Genomic DNA, 17,024 nt, shown 5'->3' on the forward strand with positions numbered 1-17,024 from the left:
GTGCCGGGGGTGGCATGGTGGTGGCGGCAGTGGCAGTGCCAGTGGCAGTGGCAGTGACCTGGCCAGCAGCGTGAGGGACGCAGGGAGGCTGCGGAGCCCCGGCACGCGAGGATGTCGGGCAGAGCATCTCCCGCCCTGGAGAAGAACGGCAGCATCGGGCACACAGACAAGGGGATGGCCGTGGGGCAGCTCCCCAACAGCATCAGCGTCCAGGGTGTCTCCTACACCATCAGGTAGGGCTGGGAGGGCGGTGTGGAGGGGCGCTGCTCCGGCCAGCGGCGGCGGGAGCGGGGCAGGCCCTGTGGGCCGGGGGTTTGGCCGCAGCCCGGCACGGGGAGCGATGGCGCCGGGCCCCCTCACGGCGCCGGGCCCCCTCACGGCCTCGGGGCCGAGCCCTCCGCAGCCCCACCGCATCCCCTTCACGGCTCTCTGAAGGACGTGCTTTAGAGATTTCCTAACGCTGTGCCCTTTCCCGTTGCGTTTCTTGCTGCTGCCAGAGGGATAGCACGAGGCCCTAAGGAAAGGGACGGGTGGATTAATAGCTGGCAAACATCATCAGCAAATAAAGCCACAGTTCATGGCTGCCCCTTTGGTTGCAGTCCAAAAGCTTCTTAGCAATCATTCTGAAAAACGTGTTCAGATCTCGTTTTATCTTCCAGGTAATGCCAAAGTTGAAGCCTTAGGAGGTGAAAAGGCAAGGAGGAAATACTTTTATTTTTCCATATTTTAAAATCCTTGAAGCTCCCATCCAACATGCAAGTAGCTATGAACCATTCACGTGCTTTATGCAAAATTTTTACATATTTTCTAATTTTTTATTGGTGTTTGTTTTCCAAGAGAGCGTGTTGGCCCATGGTGGAACTTTTCTTTATATTGTAAAAAATGGACCCGGCAAATACTTAAGGATGTTTCATTTCACATAGAAAGTGGCCAGATTATGGGGATTTTAGGAAATTCTGGTAAGTTGTTCCAGTACTTTAAACAAAATAAGATCACGGTTAATACTGGTGACTTTCATAGTGACATGAATGTGACTGAGGTCTGTGTTTTAAATAATGAAATTGTGGCTGATTTTAACTTCTGCTTTGTAAAAATGGTGCTTGGTTTTCAGAGTTCAGTCTTCTGTCATCTAACTAACAATTATAACTTCAATAACAGACAAGGTTACTTCAAAACTCAAATGTTTCGCTGCAGAGTGTGAATTTTTTATGATTTAAACACTAATTTGCATTCTAGTTTTCCCATTTACTTTCCCTTAATTAGCTGCATTTTCAGGGCCTATTATTTTGAAGTTATCAAGAAAAAATCCAACTTTGTACCTTTTGTATGTGTCCATCCAAGTCAGGCTACCACTCTTGGAATCATAAAATTCATCTCAGCACATGATTAATTTATTTTGTTTGAAAGGATCTGGGAAAACAACTCTTCTGGATGCAATATCGGGAAGACTGGGACATAAAGACAACTTCTTTGGTGAAGTGTATGTGAATGGACGTCAGCTGAAGAGGGAACAGTTCAGAGATTGCTTCTCTTATGTGCCACAGGTTGATTTCTACATTTATTTTTTGTGTGCTGTGCTTCCTTTTGTGTAAAAAAATTGCTAGTGTAATGGAGTAGTGTAATGTGAATGTGATTTTACTAGGAAATTTGGGACAAATCAGTTAATAAGCTGTATGAATGATTAGGCTTGCATGAAGAGGGACAAAATTTTAATTACTACAGGACTAACTCCTTCTTCCTCTTCACTTTTTTTTCAGAGTGACACTTTGTTAAGCTTTCTCACTGTACAGGAGTCTTTGACCTACACGGCTTTACTAACTCTTAAGAAGTGCTCCAACAGCTCCATTAAAAAGAAGGTTTGTATTTTACAGTCTTCCACCAGAAAGTCGTCCAGGCTGTTTTGTAATGTTTTCACCAGCAGCACTTTCCTTCCATGGCTGTGTTTTACGTTTTGAGGTTTTGTAATCTTCATTCTGCAAATGGGGGGAAATCCCCCTGCTGAGGAGTAGGGCACAAGCTCTCTGGTGGTGCCACCTCTTCAAGGGGCTTGTGCTGGTGCCCCAGGACATGCCCATTATGCTGGGACAAAACGCTCCCACCCGAAGCTGGAGCAGTTACTGCTGCAGGAGGTGCTGCTCTGGGTGTTGAGGTCAGTTCCCCTTCCCCAGAGGGGAACCTCAGTTCTCTGGGGTATTTAGGCCCGTGTGTGCTGGCAAGTCTCATGGACAGCACAACTGATTTTGGCACCACTCTGTCTCCTGTACGATATCTCTCACTAACCACAACAGCTCAAAAAAGCACTGGTCTACTAAACCTCCTACAAGCTGCTTTCTTGATGAAATCAGTGTGTTTCAGATTTATTTAAAGGGGTCTTTTTTTAATTGTATTGGAAGTAAAATCGGATATTTCTCACCAGAGGGTCTTGCTTTCTGTCTTCTCTCTTCCCCAGTCTTCCAGTCAGTACTTTATAATTTCCCAGAATTGATGTGCCTCCCTGCTCTCTGATTTTGGAAGCCAGAGCAGCAAATTATGCTTCATACCTTAACTTCTAGTCACCTCTAAACTCTTAATCGCGTAATGTCAAATGAGGCTAAAATTTACTCATTTCAGAATGGATTGAAATAAAATTTTAAAAACTAATAATTTAAATAATGTATTAAAAATCAAATATAAATTAGGCCAGATACTGTTCAACTAGAATGGATGCAAGCAGGCTATTAGTAAAGCTGTAATTTTAAATTATGTTCTTTTTTTCCTGTTTTTTGCCATTGCACACAGGTATCTGAGCTGGACTGTGTTTAGTGCTTTGAAGTTGTAATTATTTTTTAGGTAGATGCAGTTATGACTGAGCTGAGTTTCAGCCACATTGCTGACAAAATAATTGGAAGCCGGAATGTCGCTGGAATTTCTGGGGGTGAGAGGCGTCGGGTATCGGTTGCAGCCCAGCTTTTACAAGATCCCAGTAAGTACCACTGCATGGATTTTCAAAATAAAGCAAGGCTGTGTCACGTTGTGCTCCTGCCACAGGCCTCTGTAAACCACTTCAAAATACAAAAGCATTTGCATTCTTTAATTCAGCAGAAGCCAGTCCGATGATGACAGGAAAGAATAAGCAGTAACTGAGGTCTGCCACTGATCTGTTAGTTGGTCTTGGAAAGCAGACAAATTAAAAATGTTAGGGGACTGAACATAGGTTTGGACTTGGATTTATCCATTTTAAGTCTTTCTGGGTTCACTTTTACCAAAGGTTGGTTGTGGCCCATTAATTTATCATTTTTGAGTATATTAGAGCCGTATATGTGCAAGCACTGAGCCTTGTAGTGGAGTAGCTGCCCTTCATCTATGTATGTGTGAGTGCCATGTATGTTCCAGTGCCAAAAAAATTCCAGTGAAAGGAAATCAAAGCTGAGTAACTGTGGAAGGATTATCCATGGGAAAAATTTTGTGAGTTTTGAGAGAGTTTCTTGAAGGTGCCAGAATCTCACGGAGTGAAGGTACAGCACATGTTTATTGGATGCTGGAGTCCTTGTAGCCATGTGGATGTGCTACAACTGCATATTAGGCAGGAGGGAGCTTAAGTAGCACAGTGAGGTACATCCCTGCTACTGGTGACTCCTGGGGTGTGGTTGCTGCTCAGGACCTCACAAAACTCTACAGTAAACACTATAGTAATTCTGTGTAGATAAACCTAGAGTGAAAACTCTCCTCCCGTCGTACCCTGATCAGGGTTGGACTGCCCTCTTCTGTGCTATGTGTCATCTCTATAAAAATAATGGATTTGATGATTAGTTTTTCCCTTTCATGTGCAATAAAATAATGAAGAAAAGGCAGTAACATCTGCTTCAATCTGTGGAATTGCATCTGCTGTATTTTAAGAATTCTTGGTTTGTTCATAAATTTTATATATAAATATGTATGTATAAATTTAATTCAGAATATATAACTCCTAGCTAATTTTGTCGCTTATATTTATGATTTTGTAAATGCTGAAATTTATCATTATTGTTCTTGAAAGCAGATGTATGCATCAAAACTATTTTGGTAATTTTCAGATTTCACATGAATTTAGAAGAAGTATTATGCTCTAAACTATTTTTCATGTCCTTATTCCTAGTCATTGAAACAGAACCACTGAAACTAAATAAAACTGAACGATCCCATCATGGCAATATCTGTGCACACCCTGGTTTATGTGCTGAACTTCACCTGCAAAGTCATTTCTATGTTATTTGCCAAATTAGCTTTAAAGGCAGAAGCTATGCCATTTGCTCCTGATTTACTGGAATTTTGAAGTTACTCTTTGTCGTTTGACAGAGGTCATGCTACTTGATGAACCAACGACAGGGCTGGACTGCCTGACTGCAAACCAGCTTGTCTTGCTTCTCTCACAGCTTGCACACAAAGACAGGATTGTGATTCTTACAATCCATCAGCCTCGCTCAGAACTTTTCAAGGTAGATGATACCTACTCACTGTTGGCTTTTCCACCTGACCTTTTAATACATTGGTTCTTTTCAGGATGGAAGTACAAGATCCAGTATAGCTGCCTTTTTTCCTTTCCTTTGCTTAATTAGAGGCTTCTCTTGAACTTTACAACTCTGGCCTTGTCCCAGTCACAGGGCACTTAGGGACACACATTGCCTTGTGAAAATAGTGTGAATTCTGTCTGTGTGCCTAACACTTGTGTTGTGCAAGTGCCCAAACCAAAACCGCTGGGAGAAGTAAAGACAAGGCGTGTGGGTACACCTTGGTTGTGTGGTGAGGCAGTCCTGCCTTGCAGGGTTTGGCTGGGGAGAGCATTTCTCTCTTCCCATTACTGTTTCTCACTTTGCTCTTTGTCCACCATCTGCCACATGAATGCAAAACTTCTCTTCCCTGGCTGACTGAATGGAGTGTAAATGGTTGTGGAGCCTAAGGGGAGCAGCAGTGCTTTTCTGGACTGAAAGCAGCCCTGGTGTCTTGAGAACAGGGATTGATCATAGCTGGTGGTAACCTTGCCCTGGCAAATGTTCACTTGAAGAGCAGTGCTGTTAGAGTCCTTAAGCACCTCAGGATAATATTGTCAACAATTTGGGGGGTTTTACAGACTGGGGCTATTAAGCACCAAAGGAGGTCAGTCAGTAAGTGAAGGTGCATTAAAGTGAAGTCAGAAAGCCACATCTCTTCTTGAGGATTGCCTCTGTATGCTGTTGTCATTGACAGTTTTGAGAACCACTAGAGCTTAAAGATGTGTCATTTTGCATAACCACCAATGAGAGGCATGAAAGAAAGGACAAATGTCTTTTGGGAGAAATACAGTAAGGAAGTTTGAATGTGTCAAAACTATTTTTCCCATCAAAGCATTTCTATTACCAAGACAGTAGCTGCACTCAAGAATGAGTGCACTCCTGATCTGATCGTTGTGGTGACTGGTGACAGGACCTGAGGGAAGGAATGGCCTGAAGTGTGACAAGGGAGGTTTAGGTTGGATCTTAGAAAAAGATTTTTCACACAGAGGGTGGTTAGGAACAGGATCACCAGGAAAGTGGCCACAATACCAAGTCTGACAGAGTTCAAGAAGCTTTTGGACAATGTACTCAGGCACATGGTGGAATTCTTGGGGTGTCTTATGTGTTTTATGTCTTGATTATCCTGATGGATTCCTTCCAAATCAGCATATTCTGTGATTCTTAGTACATACGGCTAATATATTAATTTTCCCCCAACAGTTATTTGATAAAATAGCCATCATGAGCTTTGGAGAAATGGTTTTCTGTGGGAACCCTATGGAAATGATCTCATTTTTTAGTGACTGTGGCTATTCTTGTCCTGAACAATCAAATCCTTTTGACTTCTATGGTAAGTTTGTCTAAGTTTTTGGTAAAACCATCTGGTCATTACCCAAGTTAAAGTTTTTCCAGAGATAAAAATGTATGTGAATTCTGCTCCAACTTTTTAATTATTTTCAGCTCAGAGAGAGGGCTGGCCCTATGTCATTCCTAATGATCCCATAAAATAGCCATATTTGCAGTAAAGGAGTAAACTACCACTAAAAACAGAATCTCAGCTTCATGAAACCTGTGGATTCCTGACGGCATTTCCCTATGGCTGTGCACTGGATGCTGGAAAATGAATTTGATTCCAAAATTGTGCAAAATACCATGCTCCTCCGGAGTCTGTGGTGCCAAGCAATTTAAAAGAGTTGTGTGGAGGGAACATTGTGGAATAAATATGGGATGACTTGAGGCATCAGCTTCCAGGAATTCTAAATTTGAGGTTTCTGAAAGTTTTGGGGAGTTGTTAATACCAGGGTGAACAACTGGAACAGAATGGATGCTTCAGTAGATGATGATAGCAAGATGATTATAGCTGCTGGCATAAGCTGGAGAGTATTGTTTTGCCAATTCAAGATGAAAAAAAAAGGGTGAGCAGGAGGCTTTGGAAATGAGACTCGTTTTGCTGCAGGACATCCATGTCCCTGATCCATACGGGCACAGGTTTGAAGAGCATGTGGATGTGTTTGTATGAGTACAGATAAGCAGCCATTTACATAACTCTATTTAAATCCAACTTGTTAGGTTAATTTCTGGCAGTACTAGCTGAGCACTAACCAGAGAATTTGACCAATTCAAAAAGCTGCATTCAGAGCAGGCAGTGTTTTCCTATTGTCTACATGGCATTCTAAACTCAGTGAGAAGAGAGGATGGTTGTTGACATGAAGCTGGAATGGGATAAAGCTGAAAATACTGGTATGACAGTGAGGATAATTTTGCCTTCATGAATTTGAATAGTCTTGAAAAGCATAGATGATTTGAGATTTAGACCCACTTTTAAAAAAGCTTGGTAAAGAGAGTACTGCATTCTTCAAATGTCAACCTTTGAATGTGACAAGAAAGGAAAAAAATATAGATTAGAGCAAAGAATCATCAGAATATTTAGTCTTTCGAAAATTGGTAGTTTATATTTTTTTTGTGTGATTTGATGTGAATGAAGGGACAGATTCTGATATCATTTACACCAACAACAGAGGAAAATATATCCTATGTATGGAGTGTGGATTATATTGCTGAACTGTCACATGTTTGTAAAAAGTACTAATGCATGCTAGGCATTAGCTAGTTGGTCTAGTTTGTAGTCAGTGTTACAATTATTTTAAAGCACACCCAGTTGCCATTTATTTCCTGTGTGACTTCCAGCAAGTCACACTGGCCAAGTTTTAAAAAGTGTTTCTGCCTTTCGGATGTTCATGTTTGTAAAAGCAAAGGCTTCATTTTGGAAATGTTTACCATTAAAGACAATTCTGATGAATTCCAGCTTTTAGAACACCAGGGAACTATTCCTAAGCCTAATTCAGATTTTGAGGAAACTTAAGAATCTTGGACAAGGCCTCCTTTTGTTGAGACAAGGCCTCCTTTTGTTGAATTTGCATTTTGAAGTTGAACAGAACAATACAAAACTGAAATCTAAGGATGAAAGGAACCTTAGCAATAAATAACTGATGAAGACATCTTACCAGATGTAGAAGAGTAATATAAAATAGGGTAAGAACAAGTATTGCTGAGAACAACAATCCAGTTTTCAAACCTTGGCTAATTCATTGCTGTTGGGGAAAAGGGAAATTTCGAAGGCGTTTTAGCACTATTACTGAATCTGTATGACTTGTAAAAATGGAGCACACAAATTTCCTATCTACCAGCAAAAAAACTGCTGGTGCCAGGAGTATGTTTAGGGGGACTTATTAGAAAGGAACATTAACTCTGTGAAGTAGTTACCTTTCCTGAATTCCATAGCAGTCAGTATTACTTCCTGCAGCTTGGGCTGAGCCTGCTAGGGGAATTTGGCCAGCTGAACATCCTCTGACTTTACATTAAAAGAGAAGTATGTTTGCAAAGGAGGTAACAATGCATTAACAGCTCAAGGAGAGAAGAGCAGTGTCTCTACAGTGAAAGTTCACACTAAGCAAAAAATACAGCTCCATAGTTATGGAGGAGTGGGCAGAGGACAAGGGGGAGCTGTGGAGTCACGTCAGAGCATTTCCCTGAAAACCTGAGAAATATATGACCAGATAAGTCATCTCTTCATAAATGTTCATCCTCTGGTGTTTTGTCTTGCTCTCTACAGCTCTGTGCTGTGCAAGGAGAGTGCTAAAGGTCTGACCAGCACAGTGCTTAGGCTTGCATTTCCAGATCAAGGACCTGAACAAGGGTCCTACAGAGGTCACAAAACACTTGTGGCTGCACAGTTAATTAATTCCTGCTGCATCTAACAGAAGGGAGAAAGAAGCCTTGAATACTTTCAACTGACCTTTTGATCTTTGCATATTTTAGAATGGAGACAATAAGAAGTTAGTTGCATGGGGAAAAATGTATGAAGGGAAAGTGATGTGTGTATAGAGTAAAAGCTTTGTCATTTTGCAGTGGATCTGACATCTGTGGACACCCGAAGCAAGGAACATGAACTCGAAACCTACAGTAGGGTTCAGCAATTTGTATCAGCATACAGAAACTCAGAGATCTTTAGCAAAGTACTGGCAGCCATTGAAAAAACAAAGTATATGAAGGAGCTGCCACCAATACCATTCAAAAACAAAGACTCACCCAATGGCTTTGACCAAATACTGATTCTTTTACGGTAAGAGTTCTCCACTCTCCCACCCCCCCCTCCCCATTTTAAAACAGGGGTTTTTTTTTTATTCTCCATTAATCTTTCAGGTTTCCCCTCCATGTAGAGATGCACTTCCTTGGTTATTTGATCTCCCACTGTACTTGTCCCTAGTCTTTTTTAATATATTAGCTCTTTGTGGGCACTGTGTTCTAAGATTTGTTCAAAGCTTAATACCCTACCAACATGTGTTCAGTTGTAGCTAACAAGCCTTTTGTTGTTGTTTTGTTTCATTATCAGGAGAACAACAAGAAATCTCTCCAGAGATAAGATAGGCATCATCATGCGTCTCCTCCAGAACCTGTTATTTGGCTTGTTCATAGCCTTTTTCCTTCTTAGACTAAGGAATGACCTGGCCCAGGGAGCTGTGCAGGACCGTGTGGGGCTTGTCTACCAGTGTGTGAGTGCCCCCCCCTACACAGGGATGCTCAATGCTGTGGCCCTGTGTGAGTTTCTGTCCTGTCTTACATGCAGCAGCACCTGTTGCTGCCACTCTGTTTTAAATAAGAAAAAGTATTTTTTGAAGATACTAATTTAAAGGCTCTTCACTGGTCTAGGTAATGTCAGAGTTGATACAGAAGCACAAGATTCAATGAAATTTAAGGGTATATGCCCTGATCCCTGCCTTTTACAGCTGGCCTGTCTATGAAGGCTTTATTCTAAACAGTGCAAAAGATTTCCCTGTGTGTAGCATTTTATAGGCACGACAAAGTCTAGGTCTAGCTAATATCTAAGTGAGCTCAAAACAAGACACGTGGAAAGGATGGAAATACAAAACAGCTTTGTCAGCAATTAAGCATAATTGGATTTATGAGTATTATGTGATGATTACATTTTAAAAGGATTTTTCTCTTACAGGTGCCATACTGAAAGCAACAGTAGTTTCTATTTACAGCCCTAAAAACTGTTTGGCTCATGTAGAGAGCATACACTGCTGTCATCAGGTTGAAATCAGAGCACCTCAATAAATTAGCCAGTGACAGAGGTTTTCTCATGTCCTTAATTTGTATATGCAAAAAGAGAAGGTTGTCCTGCATTCTGATAGGTTAGGCCTCTTTCATTAAGCCTACCAATGTTTGCAACCTGCAGGGAGCATGCTTTGCATTTATAGTGGGAGGAAAAGAGATCAGAGTGGTTTAGGCAGAATGTTTGTGATATATTCTCAAAGTTGTCCCTGTGCTTCAGATCATTGCTGCTAACAACAAATCTTGCTCCCTCTGTTTAATGGTAATTTACTTCATTTCTTATATATTTAATTCAGTCCCACCTCTACGTGCTATCAGTGACCAAGAAAGTAAAGATGGCTTGTATAAGAAATGGCAAATGCTTGTAGCTTATATAGTCCATTTCCTGCCCTTCAGCGTCATCAGCGTGGCCATATTCAGCACCTTCATATACTGGTAAGCATTTGAACCATCTGTTGGGTTGTCATTTTGTTTTTGTTACCAGTGTCAGTTAACATGTCAGCAAAAGGCCTCCTGGCATGGCTTCCTGCTGTTGTCTCTCAAAATGATTACAGAAAACATAAGGAAAGATGACATAAATTTAGCCCTTCTCTTTCAGGCAGAGCTGAAAACACTTTCCCAGTAAGTAAATTACCAGTTCTCTAGGTAACTTGGAAAGTTTTGATGGACCTGGGAGAGTTATCATCCTTTGTCATATTGAAAGCAGGGAGTGTAATTTTACATTGTGTTTAGAAAGACAGGAAATTAGGAAAAAAACCAAACAAAAAAACCCCAAAGTGAGGATGTCAGCTGTAGGTATGTGACAGTAACAAAACTTTTATTTCCTGGGACATTGGGGTTTAGCTACAGCATATGTAAGTGGTGAAATCTGGATCCCTTCTTACTTTCTCTGGACCCTCCAGAGGAAAGCACAAATTTCTGTCCTTCAACCTTTTTCTTTTCCAATGTTGAGAGATTTCAAATGGAAAGAATTTGGAATCCAGTGCACCAAAGTTACTTTTAGTTTTCCTGGGACAGTTGCAATCATTTGGCAGTCTGTAGTAAAATGTGTACAAGTGAGGAGCAGGCTTGGTTTGTGTTGTGGATGCATGTTCTCTGATGAGCTGTTCAAAAGTCGTAAGTGGATACATCCTCATGAAAGAACTAAAGTGCAGAAGCCATTCTGCTGTAGCTGCGCATATTAGTGCTCTTACTTTCCAGTAAGATGGATGGAAAATGGATAAAGTAGAACTACACAAAATTGCTTGGACTTCTGAATCAGAATTTCTGCACAGGGAATTTTGTAGCAATTTTCCCCCAATCTGGAAAAACTCAGAAAAAAAGGATGATTATTCCCTTCTTCCTTATGGACTATAGTAGGCAATGAGGGGCAGTGCTCAGCATTTGCTTAATTCTTTCCATTTGAAATCTCAGTGAAAAGAGAACTTCCTCTGAGAGGAAGATTTCTGCTCTTCCAGGCATGAGGACTTGCATTGCATGGACAGATTGTTTTGTAGTTTGATGTGGATATGAAAAGTAGCCACCTTTATCCCCTTAGCTACCTGGGCTTTTGTTTCTGCAAGCTGTCAGTGCTACCTGCTTGAGGCAGGGCTCCCTGAGAAGCCTATGTTTAACAGACAGACAGACAGAAATTACTCGTCCTTCCACTAAGTGCTGTGCTGACCTTGTGTTTGTGACTGGTGCCAAGATAACAGCCATTTGGAAAGCAGCTTTCCAGGCTCAATGACACTCTCAACTCCATAGCAAACAGGGAATCCACATGGGCAGAGACTTTGCCCCTGTGTTTTGGTTGGCTCAAACACAATCAACAATAAATAGTGAGGCTCCAGTTAATGGATAATATTTACAGGTATTATCTTTCCAATATTGCGGTTGTTTGGAAGCCATCAGGGATGTGTCAAAGTAATTTCACAATGTTCATAGATCTCTCAGGGCAAGCAGTTTCTGGATGAAATTTTAGCAGTTGTTATGCAGGACTGAACTTTCCCAAATGGCCTAACTTTTTGAGAGGCTTTGACAGCCATTTCTTGTAGAGTTTGTGTTTGTGGAGTCAGCCAGTTGGGTCAGGCAGACCCAAACTCAGACCTGATCAGACACAAGACAGGTTTGGCCAAGTTCAAAGAGAGCCTCCTTTGCAATCAAGTGAATGTCCTGTCTATGCAGATTTTCCTGTACCTCTGGGAAATCTTCTGACAGTTCACATCATGTTGTTATTCTGTTGTTCTAATATTCTCTGGGCTGTTATTTTTTTCTTTTTTTTTTAAGGCTTTCTTCTGTTCTATTCATACCCCAGATTTACTAGCCTCTGTCTGCATATATGTGTGTAAAGTATTAGAGCAGCTCAGAGGTGATAGTTTTCTGGTGGGGCTTTGGAAAGCCGTTTCTTCTGCACCAATCTGCACTTAAAAGTTGTTAAATACCTGCTACCTTGCTGAGTGTTTAATGCTGGAAGAGTCAATGTTCATCCATCTATTTGTAAATTATTTTGGTGTTACAAAAAACACTACAGGAAAGCTATTGAGAAAATTGATACTTCTGGTTTAAGACCATATTTGAACATGGTGGATTGAGAAAAAACAACATAGGGTCTTACACTGAGCAACAAAAAAAAAGAAATTGAATGTTGAATTGCTGCTTGTGAGCTAAGCAAAGCATGCAGTGTGCACCTAGTGTGAGGCACTTTTATTATGAGGTATTTTGGAAAAAGAGTAATGTGTCACAGTGTAATAAAGGGTTTTGTCATCTGTCACATACACTATAAGGCTGAATTAAGTTTGTCAAGCAATTGCAGGCTTTTCTTAACTTTTTAATCTTGAGTATAGATTGAGAGGACTCTTTCCCTTGGGTTAGCTAGGGGAAAACTGAGAACAGCATGTTGCAATAAAGAATGCAGGAGTATGGGGGAAATTACATTGGTATGAATTACCTGGGTGGAGAATTCAATTAGTTTTTCATTTAATTGAGTATATCCATGCTTATGTTTGCTTGCACAGTATCAGAAGTGCAAAATCCCATCTGTGAATTATCTGCATAAAGATGTTCTTTAAATATGTGACTTACATTAATGACTCCCACTGCAAAGACTTTACAAGAAGCAGCAGGTTAGTTTAAGGAATAGAAAAGCTGTGGTGATTGTCTTGAAAAAACCTGGGTTTCTACAAGAATCACATCTTTGCATATCCCTCTTTAATCTAGATGGAGAAAACCTCATGTATCTGCACTTACATAATGATAGTAAGTGGATATCCTTTGTGTTTAGATTCCAAACAATATACTAAGGATTAAGGCATAAACTCTTCACCTAATGAGGTATAACTGCAAAAAGCCCAAATAGAAAAAAAGTAAAAGCTACTTTCCAAGTTTACTACTCAAACATTGTTTTTTAACTGTTCTTTTGCTCATCTTTGTACAGGACTACAGGATTGTATCCTGATGGTTCCAGATTTGGAGTTTTCTTTGCTGTTGTCCTAGCGTCTCACATGATTGGTGAACTACTAACACTTGTTGTGCTTGGCATGGTTCAAGACCCAAATATAGTCCAAAGTGGCGTTGTGCTACTTAATTCAGCTGGTGTGATAATGGGAACAGGGCTAGTAAGGTAGGAAAAAATCTTTGTTACAGTGTTGCTGTTAACATTGATGTGGAAGAGTTGGTTTTGCAGAAATCCAGTAAAGCACTGAGGTAGCAATGGAAAAGCAAGAGCAGCTGTGCTCCTTCAGAGGCAGAACTACTTATTGGGCTTTGTACTAAACATAAAACCAGACACTTAGTATCTTCAGATATCAACAAAGATATTGAAGATTTCCCTCAGTTTTTGCAAATACATTGAAGAAAAAACTGAAAAATTAATATATGTCAGCTCATCTGAATTATTTTATTGATGCTGACTGGATGACGTGAAATGCTGTCCTCATTAAAGGAGCCCACGAAAAATTCCTGTTCCTACATTTTTTAGTAACTGCTGGAACTTATGACATTAAACACTGATAATGCTGGTTTAAAAAAGCAGTTGCTCTCAACTGTCTTACTGGTGTTATTATCCAGTTTAGCCAGTAAACTTGTCAGTCCCTTTTTCTACCTGTACAGACTGAAATCTATAAAAATTATTGAGTAGTGTAGTAAATATGCAGGAAAATTGTGATCCGCTTGCTCTATTACTGTGCACATAGATGGGTTTGTGTTTTAATTGCATGAAGTTTGAACAGTTTTCTCCTTGTATTTGTCAATACTGAAATTACTAGGTTTTTTGAGGGACATAGCAGAATAATGTGTAACTGTTAAAAGCAGTTTTCCTAAGATCTTGAGGAAGTAGGATATGGTTACCTGAGACCCTCCCAATGAAAATTAAGTAAGCCTAACAACACATGGTGTTGTCCTCAAGAAAACCATCTGAATCTTCACAAAGTTGATGATGCTTTGTCTCTACTTTAAAGTAGATCTCAGCTCATACTTATGATATAAAGCTAGGTTAATGTCTATTTATTTGGTCCCTGCCTAATTTCAGGAAGATATGTGTTTCCAGTGAAAGACATTTACTCCTGCTACTGTAGTCTAATGCTTTAGTAATAAGTTAAAAGCATTAGAGTGGTTTCTAAGTTTATTTTACAGCACAGGCTTTGCTCACTAATATTGTGAATATTTTTGATTAATCTTCATAAGCAATGAAGGACAGTAAAAATAGCATTGAGACTTTGGTTTCTGGGGTTTTTTCCTGTTGTTTTTTTGTTGTTGTTGTTGTTGAATTATAAGTCTTGAAGTGTGTTAGATGCTGAAATTTCCCTGTCTTATTGAATGTTTCTTCTCATTATTTTTGCTTAATTTTTGCTTTGCTGTTATTGCGGCAATGAATTCCTATTCAGTATTGCTTGGTTTTGAAGATGGAGGGGGGGTGGTGCTTTCTTACTTTGAAAGCACATTTCTGCAAGTGAGGTTTGTTTATATTGGGTCTTGTCATTTTCAGTTTATCACTGCCATGTGAACAGCAAACAACCATAGAATTCTTTGTGACTGTTCATAAACAAGTCAGGGCTGAATGTTGTGACACTGTACCAAAGTCAGGGACAGCCTTCATGGCTGTCTCATCATTTAGCCCTAAAATTGGACTTTATGTTTGAAAACCCTACAGGTAGAGACAAGAACTGTTTTTGTCACAGGTTACAAACAATGAGGGCTTGTTTTAATTTGGGGTCTCTTAGTATGTAGCAAAAGCCAGCTTAACTTCTCTGTTTCTTTAAGGACCATTGAAGAAATGCCAACACCTTTGAAACTACTTAGTTTTCTTACATTTCAAAGATACAGCAGTGAAGTCCTTGTAGTCAATGAATTTTATGGCTTAAACTTCACATGTGGTAAGTGTTCAAAAAAAAGTCCATTATAAATAATTTTTATGAGATGTTGATGCTTATTTTCCCAAAGGTAACTTTTGAGTTGCTAAAAAGAACTAACGAATTAGTGAAGACTATAATGCCACACCGGTAAGTTAGAGCAGAATTTGATTCTTTTGTTCCATTATTTCTCATTCTTCCAGTTCTTCCATCTTCCTCTTTTCCACCTATTCTCTTATCCCCTCTTTGGAGGAATTTTGGAAGCTAAGTTTATTACAGGCTGGATTTTTTTTTTTTTTTTTGTGCAATGTTACACAAATAGGGCATCAAGAAGATTGCACAATCTAAGATTAGACATCAGTGGAGGGAGTATTGAGAGGTAACAAAAAGCTGACCAGGTTTCTCCTCTAATACTAGAGAGGCTTCAGTTCAAATGGGTTTCCATAGTATTTACTGGGCAGCTTGGGTCTGTCAGGCTGCGCTTTGCTGGTTGTGAGCAAGACAACCTGCAAAACAAGAGAATCAATCAGGGCGGCAGGGTCAGTAGCTAATACACATTAGTGTGGCAAAACTTACAGCTTTGAATCTACCTTAAGATATTTGGGGTGTTGTAGCCAGGTGCTCCTCTCCAAAGCTACGTATTTTTATCTATTAATCTCTCCTGCACCTCTTTATTACAAGATCAACAATGGTTAGAAAACAAATACATGACTCTATTAGTACCAGTAAATACCTCATTTTTAATGTGCTTTTCAGATAGTCACCATTTCTTGCATTTTGGAACCCTCAACACATATGAACACTCTAAGTCTACTACATGGGGCAGCTTGCTTCTTTTAGACACATTAGATAATGTGTCTAAAAAGCCATAAATCTTTGTTTGGCATGAACAAAAGAGAGAGCTCCTAGTGACCATTTATTCTTCCCTTCAAAAAGTATGTCATGGATAAACTGCAGAAACATAGGGCTTGTCTGGTTTTATTCCACAGTGATGAGAAATACTGCTGTGGGTATGGTTCTTCATGGAAGTGATGTCAGGGAGAGGTGTATTTAAGGCATGAGTTAGAGACCAGAGTCTGAGTTTTAATTTTACTGATTTACCTACTAAAGAAATTGTTTCTTTTGACAGGTGTAGCCAACAGTTCCACTGCAAATAATGCTGCGTGTGTTCTCTCTCAAGGCGTCCGGTTCATTGAAGAAAACTATCCCGGGGCATTGTCCCGGTTCACAGTCGATTTCCTCATACTTTATGCTTTTATACCAGTACTTGCCATTATTGCAATTCTAAGCTTCAAATTAAGAGAGAATTACTGACAGACAATGAAAAAGTAGCAATTCCAAAAGTCTCTAATACTATACTTTTATCTGTATTATGGTCGAAGGCCTATATTGTTGGATTTTAGATAGAATTTAAATGATTACACATATAAAAACACATTCAACTTCTCATGTTTGTTTTCACCTTGAAAACCAATGTTCTCTTAAGACTGTGAATGACTCCTGATATTGGTATTCCCCACCCCTCTCTTCTGGTTGATTTCCAGATCAGCCATCATCAACAGTATTTCATGTTTTAAAGGGCTTTCTGATTTAATTTAGTCAGCTATTGCTGACAATTTTTAACAATGTAGCAATGGTGCACTAATTTTTTCACCACTATTTTGTTTTTTAACCACTACTAGTAAATCTCATTTCTAGGATTGTATTTTCAGTCTTATGCCTTGTTTTGATACCGTTTGAGGAATCTGTAGAGAGGAAACCAAATACATGTAAAAACAGAATCAAGAACTCACTCCACTTTAATCTTATACACACTATACAACTGATGAGTACAGGATCTTGAAGCAGTTAACAGTTAACCAAGTTGGTTTTGCCTTGTAAATGATAGTAAATCAGTGAAGACAGTTAGGTTATTTCTATGAATTCTTTCTTTTCACTGTCATGTTCTAACCTTGTTTTGGAAGCAGTTTATGAATTACAAGGAAAAATATATGTTTGTTTAATAATGTTTTGGTTTTATTTAATAAAATGTCAATTTAACTAGGAAAAAAGTATAAAAGTTGTTTGTCAGAAGCAATGCCATTTTCATCTTTGG

At 39.6% G+C, this 17,024-nt stretch overlaps 1 protein-coding gene across 1 annotated transcript; it reads left to right on the top strand.

Moving 5' to 3' along the window:
• The first annotated feature begins 81 nt into the window (after positions 1-81).
• Positions 82-16,980, top strand: ABCG5 (ATP binding cassette subfamily G member 5). The gene is made up of 13 exons (XM_039698038.1): positions 82-233; positions 838-959; positions 1,408-1,544; positions 1,758-1,856; positions 2,830-2,962; positions 4,315-4,454; positions 5,709-5,838; positions 8,397-8,610; positions 8,881-9,086; positions 9,902-10,040; positions 13,018-13,203; positions 14,841-14,953; positions 16,059-16,980. Exons 1-13 carry the CDS (start codon positions 112-114, stop codon positions 16,241-16,243), a joined length of 1,926 nt encoding a protein of 641 aa, XP_039553972.1. The 5' UTR covers positions 82-111; the 3' UTR covers positions 16,244-16,980.
• The last annotated feature ends 44 nt before the right edge of the window (positions 16,981-17,024 follow it).

Source organism: Passer montanus, unplaced genomic scaffold, assembly GCF_014805655.1.
Source record: "Passer montanus isolate IOZ18808 unplaced genomic scaffold, ASM1480565v1 scaffold12, whole genome shotgun sequence".
In the NCBI taxonomy this organism is placed as follows: domain Eukaryota; kingdom Metazoa; phylum Chordata; class Aves; order Passeriformes; family Passeridae; genus Passer; species Passer montanus.